The 25590-nt window shown below is 29.0% G+C and overlaps 1 protein-coding gene across 1 annotated transcript; it reads left to right on the forward strand.

Annotated features, from left to right (window-relative positions):
* The first annotated feature begins 13066 nt into the window (after positions 1–13066).
* On the forward strand, positions 13067–14549 carry LOC120089268 (transcription factor RAX1-like). Its single transcript, XM_039046687.1, has 3 exons — positions 13067–13287; positions 13427–13556; positions 13690–14549. The coding sequence occupies exons 1-3, from the start codon at positions 13152–13154 to the stop codon at positions 14288–14290; spliced, it is 867 nt and encodes a 288-aa protein (XP_038902615.1). The 5' UTR covers positions 13067–13151; the 3' UTR covers positions 14291–14549.
* Positions 14550–25590: the final 11041 nt, after the last annotated feature.

A 25590-nucleotide genomic window follows, 5' to 3' on the forward strand; every position in this document is an offset into this window, starting at 1 on the left:
ATTTATATTTTTAAGGTTTATAGGTTTATAGACAACAAACATAATAAGCATAAAAAAAGTTTCATATACTAAACTTGTTATTTAACTTCAGATAATTCCCTCTCCTTCTAAAAATAGCCACATAGCATCTATGTACTAAATTTTCTTTCTCCTTCAGAAATTCGAAATGTTAAATCAATGCATGCTTAGGCATCCAAATAACCAACATCAATAATCATTTTTTTAGATATAAAGATAGTGTTTGTAATCAACTCGCTAAACTAAAGAAAATGTCATAATGTTTTATCTCTAACGAATTATGACATTGTTCATTATAAAATTACTCATGACTTTCAGGAGAGAATTGTAAAAAAAAATATAGTGCCAAAGTTGACGAGATCTTATACAAAAAGCACATGCACCGATATTGGATGATAATATGTGCCATTAGTTAAAATTTAAAATTTGATATAAAGTTGATCATTTATTATGAATCTATGAAATTGACCAACTTTCCACATTGTCTTTTTAGTAGTGGCTTAATTAATTGTCAATATTTATCAAAGTTTGAGGTCCTAATTTTGTTAAATTGGAAAGTTGAGAAAATAGAATATGGATACCCATTTGAATGAGCATTATTTGTTACAAAAGGATGTGAAATAATTAGATTTAAATAAATATACAAGAGAAAATAAAATGAGAAGATTAACCGGCAGAAGCTGACAGGCAGTTGAAAGGCGAAAGGCTAAAACGAAAACGAAGAGATTTAGACGGCGGTGAGCGGGAGTTGATTGCAGCTGCTGACCGAACGTAGGAGCGGCGGACAAACAGAAATAACGAGGGAAAAATGGAGAGTGAGGGAAAGACGTGGGGCGATAGCAAGGGGCTGCGGCTGCGCGCTGTTAAAAGAGGGAAAATGGAGAAGGGAGGGAGAAAGGTGGGGGAAGGGCGGCGAGATGGACAGAGGCAGGCGGCAACGAGGAAGGAAGGGAAAAATGGAAGAGGGGGGAGAAGAGAGGCCGCGGTTAGGGTTTCAGGAAGCAAATGGGAAAAGGAGAAGAAAGGATCTGGTTTAACAAACAGATCCCAATTCCAATGCGCCGCCACGAAGCCGTCGAGAGAGCCGTCGGAGTTCCGACGGCTAATGCTTCTCTCCCGACGCCTATTTATTAATCATCGAAGTTCCCACGGATAACTTCCGATGGGCCCTTTAGGGATGTCGAGCCGAGAGATTAGTCTCTCTCGACCGATCAAACTCCCGATGCTTGATTTTAGGTGTCGAAGAATGAACTCATATTTCTTGTAGTGAAGCTCGAGTGTTGGAGAACTGACAACTAAGCAAGTGAGTGTTTGAACACTCCGACAAACGCATACTATAATGGCATACTTATATTTGCTTGTCTTAATTTGTTGTTTCTATTCTTTGGAATAACGGTCGAGTAGTTCCATGTTTTCTTTCGTAATTTAAAAATCAAATAAAATATAAATTAAATGTTCAATATTAAATACAACATATTATCTTATTCAATTTAAAAAATAATTAAAAAAATCAATGTGTCCCCCACAAGGCAGGCACGTCGCGATTTCGAGTTTGGTTTGTCGTCGTCGCTTTGAACTTGAGGTTGCTTTGTCTTCTTGATTGTTGCCTTCGAAGACTTCTGCAAGCATTCATAGTAATAAATATTTTTTATACTGCCCTCCCAGCCGCGAGCCTGCCCATGCACAATGATAACGAATGGACCAGCCTCTGAATCATAATATCCTGAACAAAGCTGACATCATTCATCATCGAACCTACATAATCAGTTGGCTTACGTCTGATATTAATAGAAAGACAAATTCTTCCCATTATTGGGCAACCCTCATCATACTTATCACCTTCTTCTCGAACAGTCCCTCCTACGTTAGGAACTAGTGGAGGAACAAATAGGTATATCGTACAATAATGTTCTCTCTCATATAGCTCATCGTATTAAGTGCATATAAGCAAGACCTAGTTCGATCATTTGGCAACTCAATGAGTCTATTGTTGTTCGAATCTCTTTAAATTATAAAACAATTGAGACAATATTTTAAAATAAAAATTTAAATTAAAAATAATAACAATATTATTTACTGTACCAGATGACCACTGTTTCCCAGCACGCAGTATCTAAGCATCTGTAAAATAATTTGGGATCCCTCGATACTAATTTGTGAGTACATATCTATCAAATTGCCCATAGACAACCTCCATTGCTATCATATATATATATAAGTAAATATAGTAAATATGTAAATAATACTATAATATTTGAGTGAGATATCTTCACTATAGTAATATATAATATTAAATAACAAAAAAAAAAAACTTTTTGTATTAATACATCAATATGTTAAATACCATAAATAATGTATTAAATAACATCAATATGTAAATATTATTAAATCAAATAACTATTCAATTTCGATTAGGATTACTAATGACATTATTTATATAATCAATTAAATATGTTATTAACGATGATATAATTTCATTATTAGTACTTAGGTTTTCTATAATAATTTATATTACAAATGCATGGTTTTAGTTTTGTTCATATTATTAGTTGCAAAAATATATATGTACTTCAAAATCATTGTATTGTGTATTATTAATTAATCTGGTTAATTAATCAAGTTGTTTTTTATTTTCTGTTCCTACTTTTCTCAAGCTATTTTTGAAGTTATTAATTATTTAATTTTTATTATTTAAAATTTTTTAAATTTAAAAATAAAAATAAACCCATTGTCCAATAGTGAGAGACAAAAATAGAATATCACGTCGTACGGCGGCAGGGAAGACATGAACAATCACATAACTTTCAATTTTAAATTATTATAAAAAACATATCTAAATCATTCAAAAATATAACTTTATATTTCTAAAGTATTATAATATTATTTACAAGTACAACCAACATATTAAAAAATTAATAACGATTTTCATGTTCTTTCAATATAGACATACAAATCTTTTACATTTTGAGAACAATCTTTTAAAAGAGCAAATTACACTTAATTTAATTTTAATGCTCTCTTTCTTTAAAGAGCAAGAGTTAACATCCGGTCTTCATATATAAGGAATTAAAATGATATATCTAGAGAAAATATAAATATAAAGAAAAAACATAGTAATAAGATTATAATATATGTAATATATTAATATTCAACAACTTATTAAAAAAATTAAACTTGATAGATCTACTAATACCAATATAATGGAATTAAAATGGTAATATCTAGAATAATTATAAATATAAAAAGAAAACTCGTAATAAATAAAAGTAAAACTCACAATTCAATAGCAATTTTAAATTTTTTTCCCTCAAATGACAATGATTCCTCTTTTTTTTTTTGTTATTTTTTTTTCAGGCAAACAAAAACTATGAAAAATATAATATTATGAGACTAATGGATCTATAAACTTATTTTTTTATTTAGAAAAAAGTTAGAAATTATGTTGAGTTAATGTTTTACCTTTTATCGTTTTTAATTTCACTACAAGAAAACGGGAACTCCCCGACGTCGTTTTAAGGCGTCAGGAGTTAGGTCGCCGGGAGAGACGGTCCTCTCCCGACGAAGTAAAAGGACCGTCGGAAGTTTCCCCAGGAACTCCCGACGCCATAAAAGATTTGTTGGGAGTTCCTGGGAACTCCCGACGCATCCAAATCGGCGTCGAGAACTCCCGATCATTAATGCGGCGAAGAACTCTCGACGGTCTCCCGGGCGCGGAGAGGGGTCTGGTTTAAACCAGACCCTTCTTTTGTCGTGCACATCGAAAATATCCTTGCAGTTCGAAAAACCCTAACCCCCCTCAATTTTTTAGCTCGTCGACGCCCCATTTTCCTTCTTCCCTTCATACCCCCGCCACCCCCTATCGCTGCTCCTCTTCACACCTGCACCACCCTGCCCTTCCCCTTCGCGCTGCCGTCTGCCGTCCGCCACCGCCTTCCCCCTTCATTGCTTGCAAATTTTGTGTTTATTTTAAGCTTTCAGGAAGGTTCGTGCACATCCATTTCATTTATTTTCTCTTATTTTGTATCTTAATTTAAGCCATTGTTTTTAATTTCTAGCATGTTGGTAATGTTGGTAATGTTTAATTTTAGCATGTTACTAATGTTGGTAATTAATGTTGCTAATGTTTAATTTCTAGTATGTTGGTAATCTAATGTGAATTATGAATTATGGATTGTTGATGTTATTGTGGATGAGTTTTTTTTTTTCTTTAATTCTTAAGATTATGGATTACTTAATTAGAAAAAATATTGTACTTAATGCATTTAATATTTTAAAAAAGTTTAAAGAATCTACTAACATAAAAACTAATTTTGTGTCCTAAATAGAAATTAAACTTTAAATTTTGTGTCCAATAGGCTTGAAAATTTTAAGAAGATGCTTGAATAAGATGAAAGGTCTATATTAGACCAAAATGAAAAGCTTCGAGACGTACTAAATAAAACATTTGAAAGTTGTTAAGACAATTTAAGCGTCTAGGGACCTATGTGTTATTTTGGCCTTAAGATTCCCCGGGGAACTTCCGACGGTCCTTTACTTCGTCGGGAGAGACCGTCTCTCCCGGCGACCTAACTCCTGACGCCTTAAAACGACGTCGGGAGTTCCCGTTTTTCTTGTAGTGAAATTAAAAACATAAAAGGTAACATTCACTCAACATAATTTCTAACTTTTTTCTAAATAAAAAATAAGTTATAGATCCATAGTCTCATAATATTATATTTTTTCATAGTTTTTGTTGCCGAAAAAAATAACAAAAAAAAAAAGAGGAATCATTGTCATTTTGAGGGAAAAAAAATAAAATTGCTATTGAATTTGTGAGTTTACTTTTTATTTATTACGAGTTTCTTTTTTATATTTATATTATTCTAGATATACCATTTTAATTCCTTATATATTGGTATTAGTAGATCTATCAAGTTAATTTTTTTAATAGTTGTTGAATTCATTAATATTTACATATTGATAATCTTATTACTAGTTTTTTCTTTATATTTATATTTTTCTAGATATATCATTTTAATTCCTTATATATGAAGACCGGATGTAACCTTGCTCTTTTAAAGAAAGAGAGCATTAAAATTAAATTAAGTGTAATCTTGCTCTTTTAAAAGATGTTCTCAAAATGTAAAAAGATTTGTATGTCTATATTGAAAGAACATGAAAATCGTTATTAATTTTTTAATATGTTGTGTACTTTAAATAATATTATAATCTTAGGAAATATAAAGTTATATATTTTATGATTTAGATATGTTTTTTATATAATTTAAAATTGAAAGTTATGTGATGTGTCATGTCTTCTCCTCCCGTACGACAGTGATATTCATATTTTTGTCTCTCAACTATTGGACATGGGTTTATTTTTATTTTAAATTAAAAAATTTTAAATAATAAAAATTAAAATTAATAACTACAAAAATAGTTGAGAAAAGTAGGAACAGAAAAAAAAAACAAACTTGATTAATTAACAGATAATTAATAATACACAATAAATAGATTTGAAGTACATATATATTTTGCAATATAATAACAAAACTAAAACATGCATTTGGTAATATAAATATATAGAAACCAAGTACCTAATTATGAATTTATATCATCGTTAATAACATATTTAATTGATTTATAAAATATCATAATAATCCTAATGAATTTGAATAGTTATTGAATTTAATAATATTTACATATTGATGTTATTTAATACATATTTATGTATTTACATATTGATGTTATTTAATACAAAAAGTTTTTTTTTTTTTGTTATTTAATATATATATATATATGATAGATATCTCACTCAAAATTATATATATATTTACATATTTACATATTTACTATATATATATATATTGAATGCAATGGAGGTTTCTATTGGGCAATTTGATAGATATGTCACTCAAAATTATATCTACGGATACAATCATATTACAAGATGCTACGATACTCGTCTGGGAACAGCTGGTCATCTGGTACATAAATAAATATTGTCTAATTATTTTTAATTTAAATTTATTTTAAATATTGTCTAATTGTTTTATAATTTAAAGAGATCGAACAACAATAGACTCATTGATGTTGCAAATGATCCGAACTAGGTTCTTGCTATATGCACTAACAACGAGAGCTATATGAAGGAGATACATTATATGTACGATATACCTATTTGTTCCTCCACTAGTTCCTAAACGTAGGAGACTTGTTCGAGAAGAAGGTGATAAGTATGATGAGGTTGCCCATAATGTGGAAGAATTGTCTTCTATAATACAGACGTAGAGCCAAACTGATTATGTTAGTCCGATGATGATGATGTCAGCATTTGGTTCAGGATATTATGATTCAGAGGCTGGTCCATCGTTATCATTTGTGCATGGGCATGGTCGCGGCTGTGGAGAGTATAATAAATATTTATACTATGAAATGCTTGCAGAAGTACTCGAGCAACATCAAGAAGAACCAAAGCAACCTCAAGTTCAAAGTCGACGACGACAACCAACTCGAAATCGACGACGTCCGCCTTGTGGGACACATTGATTTTTTTAATTATTTTTTAAATGAATAAGATAATAGTTGTATTAATATGAACATTTTAATTTATATTTTATTATTTTTAAATTACGAAAGAAAACATGAACACTCGACCGTTATTCAAAAATAGAACAACAAATAATGACAACAAATATAAGTATGCCATAAGTATGCGTTTGTCGAGTGTTCAACACTCACTTGCTTAGTTGTCGAGTTCTCAACACTCGACTTCACTACAAGAAAAATGAGTTCTCTCGACACCTAAATCAAGCATCGGGAGTTTGATCGTCGAGAGAGACTATCTCTCTCGACACCGTAAAGGCCCATCGGGAGTTTCCGGGGAACTTCCGATGATTAAAAATAGGCGTCGGGAGGAAGCATTAGCCGTCGGAACTCCCGACGGCTCTCTCGACGCTCGTCGGGCGGCGTCATGAGATGGGATCTGGTTTAAACCAGATCCTTTCTTCTCCATTTTTTCCCATTTCTTCCCTAACCCTAACCCGCGCCTCTCTTCTCCCCCCCTCTCCATTTTTCCCTTCCTTCCTCGTTGCCGCCGCTGTCCATTCGCCGCCCTTCCCCCACTCTTCTCCCTCCCTCTCCCATTTTCCCCTCTTTTACAGCCGCAGCCGCAGCCCCTTGCTATCGCCCCACTCCTTTCCCTCACTCTCCCATTTTTCCCCTGTTTTTCTGTTGTCGCCGCTCCTCCGTTCGGTCAGCAGCTGCAATCAACTGCCCGCCACCGCCGTCATCTCCTCGTTTCGTTTAGCCTTCGCCTTCAACTGCCTGTCGCTGTCGCCGGTAATCTTCTCATTTTATTTTCTCTTGTATATTTATTTAAATCATTATTTCACATCCTTTTGTACAAATCATGCTCATTCAAATGTTTGTATCCATTTCTATTCTCAACTTTCAATTTAATCAAATTAGACCTCAACTTTGATAAATATTACAATTAATTAACCCACTACTAAAAAAAGACAATGTGAAAGATTGTGTCAATTTCACTAGATTTCAATAATATCAACTTTGATACAAATTTTAAATTTTAACTAATGCACATATTTATCATCCAATATCGGTGCATGTCGCTTTTGTTAAGATCTCGTCAATTTTGCATCATATATTTGTTTTACAATTCTCTGAAAGTCTATAGAGTAATTTTATAATGAACATGTCATAATTCGTTAGAGATAAACATTATTACATTTTTTTAAGTTTCAAGTTGATTACAACACTATCTTTATATCTAAAAAATGATATGATGTTGGTTATTTGGAGCCTAAGCATGCATGATTTAACATTTCGAATTTCCTTGAAAGGAGAAAGAAAATTAGTACATAGATGCTATGTGCTATTTTTAGAAGGAAGGAATATCTAAGTTAAATAACAAGTTTAGTATATGAACTTTTTTTATGCTTATATGTTTGTGTCTAATAAACCTATAAACCTTAAAAATATAAAATAAATCTTTAAACCTCCTATTTGGTACTTAATAAGTCCCTAACACATTTAATATTTTAAAAAAGTTTAAAGAATCTACTAGACATAAAACTAAATGAATAGATGAAAGCCCTATATTAGACACAAAATTGAAAGCTTGGAGACTACTAAATAAAAAAGTGCAAGGATTATGTGAGTCTTCATTCATCACTTTTTTTTTATAAGATAGTAAATAATAATAATAGTTTAATATTTTTTAAAAAAAATTGTTACATAACAATTTTTCATTGAGTAGGTGGGTTGCACTTAAAAAAAATAGATTAAAAATATATTGTAAAGATGATTAAAAATAGTAATCTCAAAACATGTATTTATTTTGCCTTCAAAAATGAAAATTATGGAACTCACTATCAATAAAAAAAAAAAAAAAAAGTCAAATCCCATATTATAAATTAGTTAAAATTTTAAATACTCTAAACAAACTTGGAAATTTTTAATCAAAGTTCATGCTTAATAAATACTTTGTACTTTGTCCTCTAATCCAGGTTATTGTTTTGGATTACAAGTTGGTCAGAAAATATTTATTTTTAAGGATGAATAAAGAATGGATTAAACTAAGGAATAAGCTATCGGTGAAATATAGAGAATGAGTATCCTAGTTCTTAGATATGGCAAAGTTTCATGTTAATGATTCCGGACGAATAAGATGTCCATGCAAGAATTGTATGAATTCAATTGGGGAAAAGATAAATATTGTGGAACGACATCTATTAACATATGGAATATCTCCCCCATATTGTGAATGGGTATATCATGGAGAGCCAGTAAACTTATCTAGAAGTCATACAAGTCATTCAATACATAATGTTGAAGTAGATAGTATAGAGAGTAATGTTGTCGAAGAAAATGAGATGTTGAATCTTATAAACGATTTACAAGTACCAATTGAAAACGAAAATGCAAATGAAGGAAGGATTGAGAATAAAATGTCCTTTAATGGTCAAGAAAGAGACCACGAAATTATTCGAGGATTTAATGACCGAAGCATGTAATGAATTATACCCTGGTTGTTCGCAATTTTCATCCTTGAACTTTTTATTGAAGTTGATGCATATCAAAGTTCTCAACGGTTGGAGTAACAAATCGTTTGACATGTTACTAGAATTGTTAAAAGCAGCATTTCTAACTGGCACATCTATACCTACTTCCTTTTATGAAGCCAAATAAAAATTATTGTACACAGTGATCATGACTTCATAAACGATGATGATGAAGAACAATTATCTCCCAATAACAGTTCAAGTGCTGATGAATAATTTGAATTAGATTACGATGATGAGTAATGATGTATCTACTCAATGCTCTTTTTCTCTAGGTTATACGTATTTATTGTTAATTTAATATTTTTTTGTCTTTTTGGGGACAAAGTTTGAGTTTTATGTGTGTTGGTCATTGTTTACTTGTTTTGTGTGTTTTTTATATTCGGGAGGTTCCATGTTTGTCGTGGGGGTGGGTAGAGTTTCATTACACCCGTCTTGTCCTTGAACTCAGAGTTCTTGTGTGTTTATGAATGTTTACGAAGTTTAATGTGTTGTTCGGGGTGGGTTGAGATTGGGTTAAACCATTTAGGGGACAAAGTTTGAGTTTTATGTGTGTTGGTCATTGTTTACTCGTTTTATGTGTTTTTGATGTTCGGAAGGTTACATATTTGTCATGGGGGGTGGGTAAAGTTTCATTACCACCCGTATTGAAGTTTGAACGTGTTGTGGATGTTTACCCATATAACATTTGAATGTTTTTGTTTTATTGTAGAATGTTGTTCGAAGATGAGCTGGGACAATTATTGAAGATGTTGTATTCCAGACGTGTTCTAGACGTTGTTTTGGTTTTATTTCTTTTATGTATTTGTGATATGAATGTTTATGAACTTCTAGTATCGACTTCGTTTGGATATTGTAATTTTTTATTTACTTGTTATAATATGGACTTCATTTTCGTTGTTTAATTATGTGAATATTTATTTGGTTTATTATGTTTTACAGGTTAACCAGATCAAATTTTAAAAAATTACAAACGATAGATTAAAAATATTCAATAGACAATTTTCAACTAATGAATGAACTCCCCACGCATATATTACTGCGTCGGGAGTTCTTGTAACTCCCGATGCATTAAATAAAACCGTCAGAAATTCTAGAACTCCAGACGCATAGAACAACCATCGAGAGTTCGGAAACTCCCGACGCACATATAGGGCATTGAGAGTTCCCCGACTAACTCCCGACGCCGTTTTAAAATGCTTCAGGAGTTCCTCTCCCAACGGGTTTCTCTCGACCAAACTCCTGACAACCCTTTATTCGTCGGGAGAGGTTCTCCCGATGCGTTTTTCACACTTTTCCGACGAATTGTGACGTCGGGAGAAGTCAGATTTCTTGTAGTACTTGCAATTGTCGAGTTTTGAACACTTGACATACTAAAATTAAAAAAGAAAAAAAAAGACAATACTTCTCTAAATTGTTTTCAAACTACAATATTTTTCTAATTAGTTTTAAAAACAACAACATTAATCTAAATTTCTCAACAAGTTAGATCATTTATTTCTATAAATACATCATTGTAGCTCATCGAAAAATAGCTTAACTCTCATAATTAAATCCTAAAGCTTCCACAATCTTTCACTTTCTGACTTAAGCATCATAGTGTTTTTTTTTTTTTTTTTAACAAAAGTACGAAAGGCAAGAGGGATCAGTAGATGCATTCGGACGTCTCAACTAGGTTGACATACCTTTAACGCCCTCATTATATTCCCAAGAACCCATAGAGATGTATTAATATAAAGATAAAACGCAAGAACCAGATCAGAGTATATGTAGCAAATACCACATTGGCGTGTAGATTTCAATTTATTTTGTATGTCACGTTTTTTTCATGTCTAAACGAATTCACTGTTGGTGTCATACATGAAGGTTAGGTATGGTTAGGGTTTTTTTCTTTTGTCTAAATTTTGACATCAACAAGAATGATTTTTTTTTTTTTCTTTGACTAGAATATGAGTCGTTGTTTTCGAATCCAAAGAGTAAACCTAACAATTATATTTGTTACATTGTACGCAAAAACCATGCACGAAGACATAAATCTCTCTGGCAAACCACTGTTTTCCTATGTGTTATCTCTTTTAGTACACTATTACTACTATGTACATTAAAACTACAGCTACATATAGCTTCTTCTCACCTATAGCTACTCCATCAGACCATTGAACTTCAAAAACCTAACATATAATAATTTCCACTCCAACATGAGGGTTACTCCAATTTCCCATTTCATAAATCTTTTTTTTTTTCAAAAAATAAACTTTTATAACCTATGACTATTAATTAGACAGTGATGCATATATGACGTCATTCCAACAGGAAACAAAGTTTCTAATAGAAGAAATGTTGGAATGTAAGAAACGTATGTCTGAAATTTTGTTTTTACCAATTTCACAAAAATTAAATGCCCCTCTGGGTCAATGGTTATGATCCATCTTTCAAAGGGGCAGTTATGTCCATCGATTATTGAAGGGTCAATCATCAAAAATCACAAACAATTTATCAGATGAATTGGAAGGGTAAAGATTCTTACGAATAAAAAGCTCCCATTTTGTAAATATCTTCCCTATATATGATCATTCTCATCACTTTCTTTCTTTATCCATTTCTTCATGCATGCAACTTTCTAACCCTCCCTTTCATTTACCTTGTTTTCTAATCCCAATTATCACTAATCTCCATCTTATTAATTTAAGGAGTAGTGACAAATATAGCAATTAAGATTAAAATATTAGTAAATATAGTATAATTTGGATTTTTAGAATCTTTTCGTTATAGACTATATACACTAATTATTAGTTCTAAAAGTGTTACACATTGCAATAACCCTTAACTATTAAATAATGCATGATTTTGACTAAAAAATAATTAATATAATAATTGACGCAGCCCTAGCTAGCCCTACAATGTTTAGTTTAGTCATGTGTATAACTTAGAGTTGGTATTAAAATTTAAAGTAAAGTGCAGGACGATTTTTTTCCCCTTTTGGGTCGAGTAGAGATTAGTCAAATACTATAGTCGAGGGTTTGGAGAATGTCCTTGTCTTGAGGACCAAATAGCCTTCTCTAGAAACTGTTTGATTACTTGTCGAGGTTTCCAGTTTAAAATAATAAATAATAATAATAATAATAAAAAAAAAACTTTGGATACTTTTATATATAAATAGAGAGAGGGGTTTTAGAATTGCCAGACACTATTAGAAGTTAGTAGTAACCAAGTCAATAATTCAGAAGTTAAAAGAAGTTTGTAGTTCAAATCTTCTATTCCCAAAATATATTTAAAAAAAAAAAAGTCAATAGTCCATAAGGAAAGTTCTTAAAAGAAGGCTAAGCTTTTATTAGCGTAGGAGTTTGGAACTGGTTTTTTCATATCACTTTCTGATCCATTAAGAGTTGTCCTATTTGATCTATGTATTTTAACTAAATTTTAAATTTAATCATTTTTTAAAAACTTTTTATTTATTAACATTATTTTCATTCTAAATTAGAAAGGTTTACTCTAGATTCTCCTCTCCACTTTTCTTTTGAGTTTTTCTCCAGTGGTAACGAATTCGTTTCTGGGTAAGAGATATGATGAGAATGCTATGGATGTATCAATCAAGTTGAGATATCTTGATGCACTTATTGATCTCCATCCTTCAATATCTTGTTAAAATAATATTGAAAACATATTCACATATTATATTTTATTGCATGAAAATTATTATTCTTATTTAACCAATTTCAATAAAAATTTAAGATTTATTAAGAAGACAAAAAGTTAGAATTAGACATTTGAAATTACATAATTAAGATATTTTAATACATCTAAAAAAATAGATAGATTAAAATTGACCAACCCTTGAAGAATGGGTTTTTAACCTTATTTGAACACAAAAACACAACTAAACAAATAAATAATGGCACAGGTGGAGCCCAAAGATGTTTATTAAATTTTCTATAAGAGAGTGGGAGAGGTTGAAACTTCAGCATATTATTGTAGTCTCTCAAGGAAAGGCCTGTGTTTGTAATTTCCATTTGTGAAGGGGGGAAAAAATAGAGAGAGAGAGATCCAAAAAAAACCAAGAAAGGCATAGAGATGGGAAGGGCTCCTTGTTGTGACAAAGCAAATGTGAAAAAGGGTCCATGGTCTCCTGAAGAGGATTCTAAGCTCAAACATTACATTGAAACATATGGAACTGGTGGGAATTGGATTTCCCTTCCTCAAAAAGCTGGTATGATAATACCTCCCTTCTCTTTTCACCTTCTTTTTTTTTTTTTTTTCAGAAGTCGAGATTCAAATATCTCATCTTTAACAACTCTTAACCAGTTGAGCTATAAAGTTAACATCAACAGTTAATTTGTTTGAATCAGGTCTTAGAAGATGTGGGAAGAGCTGTAGATTGAGATGGCTTAATTATCTTAGACCCAACATTAAGCATGGTGAATTTTCAGTTGAGGAAGATAGAATCATTTGTACTCTTTTTGCGACCATTGGAAGTCGGTAATTGAATTATGTTCATGTTGGCGATATCGTCAATTTCACTGCCAATAAATCAAAATATATNTATATATATCTTTTTTTTTCAAAAAAGTATTATTTGTGAAACCTAATTTTGAATGTATACATCTTACAGATGGTCAATTATTGCTGCTCAATTGCCGGGGAGGACAGATAATGATATAAAGAACTACTGGAATACAAAACTGAAGAAGAAACTTCTGGGGATGGTATCATCATCTTCTTCTTCAACTAATACTTACAATTATAGTACTCCACAGGCAGAGATTATTAAAAAGACTGAATGTTTATCACCAAAATCCCATCAAAATCCTTCCTTTGATTATCAACCACTCTCCAATAATAATATTATAAACTACTATGAACCATTATCCACTAATTCAATCCCATTATTCAACTATTGTAACCCAATTAGTAGTGGCAGCTGTTTGCTCACCAACCCATTTGACCAAAATTTTTATGAAACCCTAAAACCAAACCAAATGCAAATGCAAATGGGGTTTGAATTAGAAGTTAGTGGGTTAAATTCAATCAATTTCAATAATGGGTTTGAAGAGAAGATGATGGTGCAGCAGCAGATGAACAACAGCAATAATAATAATCAAGGGTATATTGGTAATTGTCTTGAAGGAAATGTAATGATGAAGGAGGAGGAAGAGATGATGGAGCAAAAGAAGAAGAAGAAAAGAGAAATAATGGAAGAGAAGTACTACTGATGGGGTGAAGTTTGAGATTCTGACTACTGACTGTAAGTGTAAAATCAAGAAAGATTTGATGGGGTATGGGGGGAACTGCACAAAAATGACTTTCAATATTTATTGGGTGTTGTGTGTGTGTGTGTGTTTTTTCTTTTTTTTTCTCTTTTTTGAGATAATTGGGATGAAATGAAATAGTTTGTTTAATTTGTTTCTATATTTAATTTATGATTAGAATTTAGAGTAATTTGAGGCTATTTTAAATTTCATTTTTAAAAAATAATAATAAATTATGGATTTGTTTTTGAGGAATTTATGAATTTAATGTTATTTTGTTTGCACTGTGAGAGAGCTTCAAATCCATGAGATTTGAGGTTTATGAAAACTAGGATCACACAGCAAAGATACAATCCTCAACCTACTATTTCTATTTCCGATGCTTTCTTTTTTAATATATATTTGTTTTCCATTTCCATTTCTATTTATTTTTTTTAGAAATGCTTATGTCTATGTAGTCAGACAGTAGGGGTATTAAAAAAATTCAATGGTCCCAATCAACCCGAGTCTAACTCATGTATTTTGGATTAGAATATCAACTCATTTAAGTTAGGTTGAGTTTAAATAAATAAAAATTTTATAAGTTGAGTTGATTCATAGATTCGCCTAACATATTTTAAACTAATTTGAATTAGCCCGAACTTATTATTAATTTTAAAATATGTTATATATAATACAATTATTTATATCTATATTGATTTTGGTTTTATTTAATTTCATTATTTTTCAATAATTTATTTTTTAAAATTCTTAAAAACAGTTTTCCTTTTATATAAATTATAATTGAAATTGAGCTGTTAATCATAATTCAATATAAAAAATAATTAAAGCAGATTTTTATATATTTATATTTTACTCTTTTTAAAAAAATTAAATAAATGATCCAACTAATCCAACCCTGGGTTCGGTTGAGTTCATTTTTTAATAAAAGTTATTTGGGTTGAAGAAATTTACAATTCAAACAATTGGATTGTATCTAAAGAGTCTTTCAATGGAATTTAATCCAACCCAATCCATGAACATCATTATTATAATCCTCAAATGAAAATCGACACGTGTGAATTTTTGGGGAATTAGGGTACACTTGTCCATTTTAATTATTTTATTTTTTTTCAAATGTTTTCTTCTGGCTTTATTGTATTGGATAAAATACCGATGAATGAGGTGTCTTATTTTACTTATAACAATTCTGAGTTGTGTACTGTTTGTTAAATGTGTAGGAAGAATAATGGATTCTTTGGTTTGAGACATTGTTAAATATTTTATGATAGGTGTTATATAGGGTACAGTAATTTCAAAATTTCAAATAATATTGTAACTTTTGAAAAGAATAATCTACTTTTTATATAAAAGGTAAAATTCAAGGTATGGTATATTAAAAAAAAATTCTTTTGATCTACGAATTTCTATCAAGGTAACAATGGTATTCTTGAATTTTTCTTTGTAGAGATATTTAATCACCTAAACTTTTAATTTCGTAATAATTCATCCCTTCAACTTCAATATTAATACTTTATAGTTTTTATAATTTTAAATTTTATAACGATTTAGTTCTTTTATGAAAATTATTACTAGATTTAATGAACTTTTTTTACCTGTTAAACAATAAACCTACTTGAAACCAAACTACAAAGATAATTAAGTTATTGATAATAGAATTTGATATAGTTGTTCATGGTATGGATTAAATTGTTACAAATTAAATGTAAAGGGACTACAAAACTACACGATAAAATTTAGAGATTAAATTATTACAAATTCAAAAGTATAAGATCAAATTATGACAAACTAAAATTCAAAGACTAAATTAAAAATATTTTTTCAATTTCATGAAAATTTATTAGACTACCAAAAAGTATTAAGGCCGAACCTAAACGCAATTTAGCTTTGTCTTTCAACTTTTGGTAGAAGTAATAATTTTAAATCTATATTTTTTTGTTGGTAAGTATTTAGTTTTTGTACTCTTAATTTATAACAATTTAGTCTCTAAACATTAGATCAATTAGTAACTTTCAATCTTTTAACAATTTAATCTCTAGTTATTATAAAAAATATGGTTAAAATTTAAAAATTTCTTACATAAAGACTAAATCTATTTATAAATTATAAAGATTAATTTGTTATACATAATGAAAATTCACTTAATTTATTGATTAGATATCCCATTGTTCATACTAAAGTTCAAAGACAACTAAACTAATACAAATATAAGATTATAAAGACTAAGCTATTATCCCTCGCGCATGAAGATCAACATAGAGTCTATCTTGTAATTTCATCTTGGCGTTTCCCACTCCCATCTATACATTTCATAAAGTATTACCTATTTCATTTATCTATGTTTATTGTATAATTAGGTATATTTAATCTAGGTTAATCCACAAAGTTACAATTTAATATCTAAAATTTAGTTGTATTTTTAATTTTGTAAAAATTTATCCTTTATACCCGATCAATTCGTAATTATTTAATGCTTATTGTGAAAAAAATATTATTATAATTTAATGAAATTTAAGAATATACTAATCTAATTGAGATATATGGGTATGTCTACGGATTACTCTACCTTTGTAATTTGTTTAAAGAAATAATTTAATGAAATTTATTATACATAAATCGATAAAGTGATTAGGAATCAATCTTTTTAATAAAATATAAAAGCTAAGTCGTTACATATATAATAAAAGTTTGACACTTGCCAAAGTGAGCATAGCTCGACTAATATACGAGTGTATTAGTTATTTATAAGTTATATGGTTCAGATCCTCCTACCTCAGTTATATTAAAAAAAAGCTTCTATAGTTAATTTTGAAGGATTTTTTCATGATACAAACACTAAATTATTACACATTTCAAAGTATAGGAACTAAATTATTATAAATTTGAAAACAGATGACCTAAAATGTTAGCCGCTAACAACTAGGGAGAAGAAGAAGTAAGCAACCGCTTACAATAAAATAATGGGAAAAAAAGTAGGGTCAAATTTCAATTTATACCCTGAATTTTAGGAGTATATTAATTTAAACTCTAAACTAATAATTACATTAATTTAAACCATGAACTTTCATAAATATATCAATTTAAACCCAAACTATTAAGTGTATAAATTTAAACCCTGAACTTTCATAAGTGTATTAGTTTAAACCTTAGAACTTATATAAGTATATCAATCTAAACCCTCTATTATGTCTTATTTGGATACACTTATGAAAATTCAAGGTTTAAATTTATATACTCATGAAAGCTTAAAGTTTAAATTAATATACTTATGGAACACTACAAGAAATCGAACTTCTCCCGACGTCACAATTCTCCTGGAAATGGTGGAAAATGCGTCGGGAGAGCCTCTCCCGACGAATAATGGGTCGTCGGGAGTTTGGTCGGGAAAAATCCATCGGGAGTTAGTCGAGGAACTCTTGACGCATGTATAGGGCGTCGGGAGTTCCCCCAACTGCCTTATATACGGTTCTTTACGGTGTCAGGAGTTCTGTGGTTTACTTCGTTAGGAGACACTCTATCTTCCGATGACTGAGCTCCCGACGATCGATTTAGGCGTCAGAAGAGCTCATTTTTCTTGTAGTGAAAGTTCAAGATTTTAATTGACACAATTGTTAGTTTAGGGTTCAAATTAATAAAACCCCAAAATTTCAAGGTTTAAATGGATACAATTATTAGTTCAGGATTTAAATCGATACAACCTCTAAAGTTCAAAGATATTAATTGATATTTGCCCAAAAAAAACATCTTTTTAGTCCTTAAGTTTTATGTCTAGTTTTAATTTGATCCATAAATTTTCAAAATGTTTACACTTTTAACCCTTAAGTTTTGAGTTTGGATTCCTACTTACTATGTTTCAAAATGTTACAATTTTAGCCTTAAGATTTGAGTTTTATTTTAATTTGGCCTATAAGTTTTAAGATTTACATTATTAACCTCGTTTTTTCATTAAACATTCACTTTTAGTTTTTGGTTTTAATTTTTATTAATTAATTTAAAATAACTAAATAATTATAATTAATCAAGCTTCATTACTTTTTCAGCACTATTTAAATTAATTTTAAAGTTTCAATTCATTATTATTTTAAATTAACTAATAGACATTAAAACCAAATACTAAAAAGATGAGCATTTAGCGTAAAATCGAGATTTAAATTGTAAATCTTGAAATCTAAGTCTAAATTGAAATAAAACTCAATTTTCAATAGTAAAATTGTAATATCTTGAAACATAGAACCAAATGAATTTTTTTTTTTAAAAAAAATTAAGGACTAAAAATGTAACATTTTAAAAATAAAGGTAAACTAGTAAAAAAAAAAAAACCTCAAAAGATAGTGTGTGTATAAATTGACAAATAACATCATCTTGGCCCACATTTTAAAATATTTGATTCCATCACATTAGTATTTAGATCATTTTTTTTTCCAATTTAGTCAAAGTCAAAGTTATTTATTGGGCAGACGACTAATTGAGATGTTAAATTATCAATAATCGATATGTTAAGTGAAGATGAGCATTTAAAAAGAAATAATAATAATAATAATCTTCTGATTAAAAACAATAGGCGATTTAATTTAATTTTTGAAGTAAAGAAAAAAGAAAAAGAAAAAAATGGTTGAATGTATTTAATTTTCCCCTTTTAATGCAAAATGGTATAATGTTGTATGTAAGGTAAACGAGATGACGATGGAAGCATCTGTGATTTGATTGGTTTTTGTTTTTCGCGTGCATCTAACTTTCCCTTTTTTCTTTTGCTTCTTCTTTATTTCGTTGCTTTTTTTTTTTTTTTTCCTCTAATTCGTGTGGCTGTCAGAAGCCGCGTCTCTTTTTCTCTGAAAAGGATTTGATTGGGCCTGGCCCACTTTTCTCGCCTCAGCTTCGACTTCCAACCCAATTTGTATATACCTTACATCACCTCTTTTTTTTTTTTTTTTTTTTTTCACAATAAAAAAAATTGTTATGTATATTTTAGATTAAGAATTAATTTAGATCTTTATAAAAATAACGATTTAGTTTTACTCTATATATTTTAAAGTTTGTAGTAATTATTAAGTTCAACATGTAACAATTTAGCTTTTTTTATTTTTAAATTTGTAATAATTTAGTGTCTATCGTAAAAAAATTTCATCGAGCTTGATGATCAATTTTGATTATGTAATAATTTAATATTTATGATTTATAAAACTTGACCCTTAAGCCGTTTACCAATTTCCTATGTTTAGAAAATTTTATTATATTTTAATAGGATTTTTTATGATAGGGATTAGACCTTTACAAATTGAAAAATATAAAAACTCGATCATAATTTATTAAAGTTCAGGACAAAAAACGATTTTTAACCTATGTTCTATTACTTGTGGGAAAAATCATTAAACATCTTTTTTCAGATTAAAGAATTGATATCCTATATTTAAATTATATTGTTTTCTTAGTTAAGCTTATTACTTATATCAATATTCAACTATTCTCAGTAATTCTCACATGTTAAGTGTTTTGAAGTAGTCATCTCATCATATAAGATAATGAAAGATCATTAACAATAACTGAGAGAGATTCTCATAACATAGGGAGCAACACTATTTTCATTTAAGGGGTTAGCTTTACGTGAGCTATTATAGAAAGTGTTTAACAAAAAAAAAAAAAAAAAAAAAAACTATTTTATAATCCCTTAATTATTTACTAGTAAAGTTTATTTCTTTTAGATGTAATGTACCGCCACTGTACTTATAGGTGATACTGCACTAAATTGGGTTATTAATTTTTGTGTTTCTTTATCCCTAGTTATTATTTATTATGTACAATTGTAATTCATTTTGTTACAATATTGTGTGCAACTTGTGTCATTAAGTGTTAGGTTAATCTAATTTCAGTTTTGTTTCAATTTGGTTCTTAAGATTTAAAGATTTAAACTTTTAATTTTGATTTTTCACTAAATACTTACTTTTAGTCATTGGTGTTAATACTTATTAATTATTTTAATTTCTATCACCATTAAAATTAATAATATAAAAAAATTCACATCATAATTGTTTTGAATTAATCAATTGAAAGTTGAAAAACTAGAGAGTAAAATTATAAAATATAGATACTTAGAGACCAAGATGAAAACTAAATTCAACACTTAATGGTAAAAATGTAACGCTTTGAAATTTATGGACCAAATAAAAATTAAACTCAACACTTTAGATGTAAAAATATAAAATTATGAAACCTAAAATCACATAATAAAACAACTAAAAATTTAGAGACCACTGATATTTTTCATTAAGGTACGTCACAACAATTTCGAAGCAATTTGTAAACGTGAGTGCTTGTTTTGGAACTTCAACGACCAAATAGACATAAATTTCAAATTTCACGAATCAAATATTAATTTTCTGGAGAGAAAAATAAGAAAGAGGAAAAGAAGTGAAATGTCAACGATCTCATAATGCAAATGATATTAAATTATAAAAAATATGTTTACAACTCAGAATTATACCTATCTTTGTGCAATGCGCTCAATAATCGAATCATAGGTTGTCACATGATATACATATGATTTTTTAATATATTTAATTTTTATTTTTTTCATGTGATTTGAGGGTGCGGTAAATATTACTCTTAAATTATCATACTTTATTAAATTGTAAGTAATTTATGATATCAAAATAACTCTACAACTTTTAAAGTTCACTACAAAAAAAGATACTCTCTTGATGCCTAAAATCCTAAGAAAATAGTTGAAAACACGTCGGGAGATCATTTTTCGATGATGTCAATCCTCGTTGGGAGACTCACTCCCGACACTGGTAGACACAAGGTCGGGAGTTTGCACGATATGTTGACCGACGTCAAGAGTTCATTGGACCCAAAACCCACCTTCAGTGTTCATTAATCTCTCGATGACGTGTTTAACCGTCTAGAGATAGACTATCTCCGATTGTGTTTCTTAATTTTTTTTTTTTTAATAATATTCATGATTAAGTTAATTAATTTTAATTTTGATCATCATAATCTAAAATTTAGAACAAAAAACAATAATAATTGAGCAAAGGAAAACTTCTCACATACGTTAAGAAATCAACCAAAATTGTCGATGATATTGTTGTTATAAATAAGAGAGAGAAGTATAACTAGAGAATAATTAATGTTTACATGTATAGAGAGTATAAGAGAAGTGTGTTGACATGTAGCTTGTAACTCCAAAAGCCAACTCCAAAACAAATAATTTACCTATAATATTAAAGTTTATCAACAATTAAGATTAAACTTATGAATTACTCAAAACCAAACATTGAAAACTAATCTCAAACACAACTTCCAATTAGTCCATAATTTTAACACGTCTCAAAACACAAAAATCACAAACTTACATTTAGTAACATTTCACATCCACCCCTCAAAAAGCACACAAAAACAACAAATTTACATTTATAACGATTCAAGTCACTTCCTACAAATAATTCTAAGACGCCAAACAAGCCCAAGTCATCAACATTTCACATCCAACACTCACAAAACACACAAAAACAACAAATATACACTTAGTAACAATTCAATCCACTTCCTACAAACAATACAAGGCCAAATTATTAACATTTCACGTCGGCCCCTCAAAAAACACACAAAAGCAACAAATTTACACTTAGTAACGATTCAAGTCACTTCCTACAAATAATTCTAGGACACTAAACAAGCCCAAATAATTATCATTTCATACCAACTCCTCCACAAACACACAACAACAACATGTTTAATTAACTATTGTAGGTCATATGAACTCATAAAAGGAAAAACTAACTAATGTGTTGATAATGAATATCAAAGGCTGAACAAAGTCAAACAGCATCGAAATTACATCAAGAAAACAACCAAACGGACAACCACGTTTAATTATTCCAACCTTTGCCGTTGCAATGCTTTCCAAAGAGCCACCCAGGGCAGCCATGTGTTCCTCTCCAATTTAAGTTATGACTGCAGCAACAAGTCTAGAGCTGCAAATAGAGAAATGAGATCCGTCAATGGCCTTATAAGCTTTTGATGGAGAAATACAGAATACTTGACATAGAAAAAATTAGTCTAAAAGAAAGAGAACCTCAATGACTGCAATGCTTGACAAACAAAAAATATCAAATGATTAACAAAAATATGTTTCAAAGAGAGGAGATGGAGAGAGACAAAGAAACGTTGAAGAGAGGAGACAGAGAGTTGGAGAGGAAAAGCTCTAGCTCAATGGTTTGTCGATTTCATATTCGAAAATTCATTTCAGATCTGGGATTTTAAACCTCATCTCCTGACGGTCTATTGGACTCGTAGGGAGTTTATTCTAACTCTCAACAAGTAAATTATCTCGTCGAGAGTTAACACGAATACCTGACGCCTAACAACATGGCATCGAGAGATTTAGCCTAACTCCTGAAGGTCCTATATGACGTCGAGAGTAAGAGTAACTCTCGACTATTAAACTCCCAGCGGGTGTTTCTAATGCCAGGAGAGTCCTTTTTTCTTACCATGGTGATTTCTTTTTCAAACTTTAATAACTAAAGTCTAGTATGATAACCTTATAGTTTTTTAGATTTTAGTTTTTCAAAAGTAAGACTAAAATCATCTCTTCCAATACCTCATTTCTTACAATAATTTGCATTTTCTTTAAGTACAATTGTCGAATTCTTAGCCAAATTCAAAAAAGAAAAACAAGTTTTTAAAACTACTTATTTTTTAGTTTTCAAAATTTGACTTGATTTTTTAAACTATTGATAAAAAGTAGATAACAAAGAAAGATTTGGAGTTGAAAGTAATATGTACTTAATTTTCAAAAACAAAAACTAGAAAACCAAATCGTTATCAAATAGGGTGTAAATTTCTTGTTTTGTTATATATTTTATGTTAATGTTCTAAAAAAATCAAGCCCAAATTTGAAAACTTTTAAGAACATTTTTTTTGTTTTTTTTGAAATTTAACTAAAAATTGAACTAATTCTTTTATCCAATAAAAATGAAAATGATAATAAGAAATTAAGATAAAATAAGCTTAATTTTTAAAAACAAAAAAACTAAAAATAACTAAGGCCCTGTTTGTTAACCATTTTGATTTTTTTTTTTTTTTTTTTATTTTTGAAAATTAAGTCTATGGATACTACTTTTACTTCCAAGTTTCTTATTTATTATCTATTTTTTACCAATGATTTAAAAAACCAAGCCAAAATTTGAAAAAGCTTTCAAACCATAATTTTTGTTTTTAGAATTTGACTAAGAATTCAATCATTGTATTAAAAAAAGACAAATCATTGTAAGAAATGTGTTATAAATAGGCTTAAATTTCAAAACAAAAAAACTAAATAGTTACCAAATGGGATATAAATAATTATCAAATGGAGCTTAAATAATATATCTTTTAAATTTTCATAGATGAAATAAATATCCAGTTTAGAATTAGGTGAACTAAATTAAGTTTTCGTTGTTTTTATTATGAATAAAGCCAATCAATTATTGAATAAATAAAGTTAAATCTTTTGATTAAGTTTCAATAATTGATCAATCTAATGTGACTAATGAATAAGGCTGTATTTGAAAAGATTTTAACAAAAATCCAGAAAAAAAAATAGTTAACGCTCCCATACGCTAGTAATTTAGGTTGGTTTTTTGTTTTTTGATTTTTGAAAATTAAGTTTTTTTTTTTATTATTTTTTTTTATCTTTTCATATAATCATTTGCATTTTTTTTAATACAAGAGTTGAATTTTTAGCCCGATTCCAAAAACAAAAACTATTTTTTTTAATTTTCAAAATTTGGCCTAATTTTTGAAAACATGATAAAAAATAGATAAAAAGTAAGAAATTTAGAGGTGGTAGAACCGTTCATAGGCTTAATTTTTAAAAATAAAAAATAAAAAACGAAGACCCCATCAAGTAACCATTTTATTTTATTTTTTTTAATTTTTGAAAATTAAGTCTATTTCATTCACATTTCTTACAATAATTTGCATCATTCTTAAGTACAATGGTTGAATTCTTAACTAAATTTAAAAAACAAAACAACTTTTTGAAAACAACTTTTTTTAGTTCTCAAATTTTGGCTAATTTTTTAAACCATTGGTAAAAAGTAGACATCAAAGAAGGAAATTTGGAGTGGAAGTAATGTCTATAAGTTTAATTTTTAAAAATAAAAATAAAAACAAAATTATTACCAAATGGAGTACAAATACCTATCCAACAATGCCTTAAATTTTGAAAATTAAATTTACACATCTACTATATTTCTATTCACAAATTTGTAGATTTTTGCTCCTTATCAATGAGGTAAAAATCAAACTACATTTTTGCAAACTAAATAAAAGAATTAAAAGTTTCCAAAAAAAAATATTTTTTTTTTTTAGAATTTGATAAAAAATTCAAGTATATTTTCTTTAAAAAGTTAAAAATCATAATTAAAATATTGAAAGGAAAATCATTTTATAAATTAATAAAAACGGAAAACTAAAAACGATGAAAAACGATGTTTATGAAACTAAATTCATTTACGTTTTTTCATAATCTATTTTTAGAATGTAGAACTACTACTCATTTTCCTTAAAAAAATAATAATAAATAGTTGAAAACACTCCTTAACATTATTGCAGCCAAACATATCAATTTTAAAAAGGCAAACTTTTAATATTTATAAACTTTTTCGATTTAAGAGATAATTTATGATAAAGTAAGAGTTAAATCAACTATAATTAAAAAGAGTGAATCTAGAGTATAATCATTTCATCAACAAATCAACAAACCAAACAAATTAATTACGTGTTAGCATAAATTCTTTATATCTATATTGAATAGATAAACTCTAGTATCATTCATGTCAAATTGTCAAGAATAATATACTAGATTCCATTGCAAAATTGATGATAGCTTCAAGATGATGATGGATGACTATGGTCTTCCTCAACCAAAACTCCGAATGCTCTTAGTGGGATCTCTCTAGATGGGATTCAAGAAAAACTGATTGTTTATATTGTTTTGGTATATGGGGACCATAGCCTAAGGTCTCTTTATATACTAGTTCAATTAGGGTTCTCATTAAACCCTAATTAACTAAGAATGGGCTTTTATCCATTAAATCCATACTCAATTAGGAATCTAGGACCTTAATTAATTAGATCACATAATAGGGCCCAATCTAATAAAATAACCCAATGTGATAAATTATTAATCCACATACATAGCTCATACTTTAATTAAACATATTATTATTTAAATATGTCTAACAATCTCCCACTTGGGCTATGTCTTACCTAATATAATT

The sequence above is a fragment of the Benincasa hispida genome, chromosome 10, assembly GCF_009727055.1.
Source record: "Benincasa hispida cultivar B227 chromosome 10, ASM972705v1, whole genome shotgun sequence".
Classification (NCBI taxonomy): Eukaryota; Viridiplantae; Streptophyta; class Magnoliopsida; order Cucurbitales; family Cucurbitaceae; genus Benincasa; species Benincasa hispida.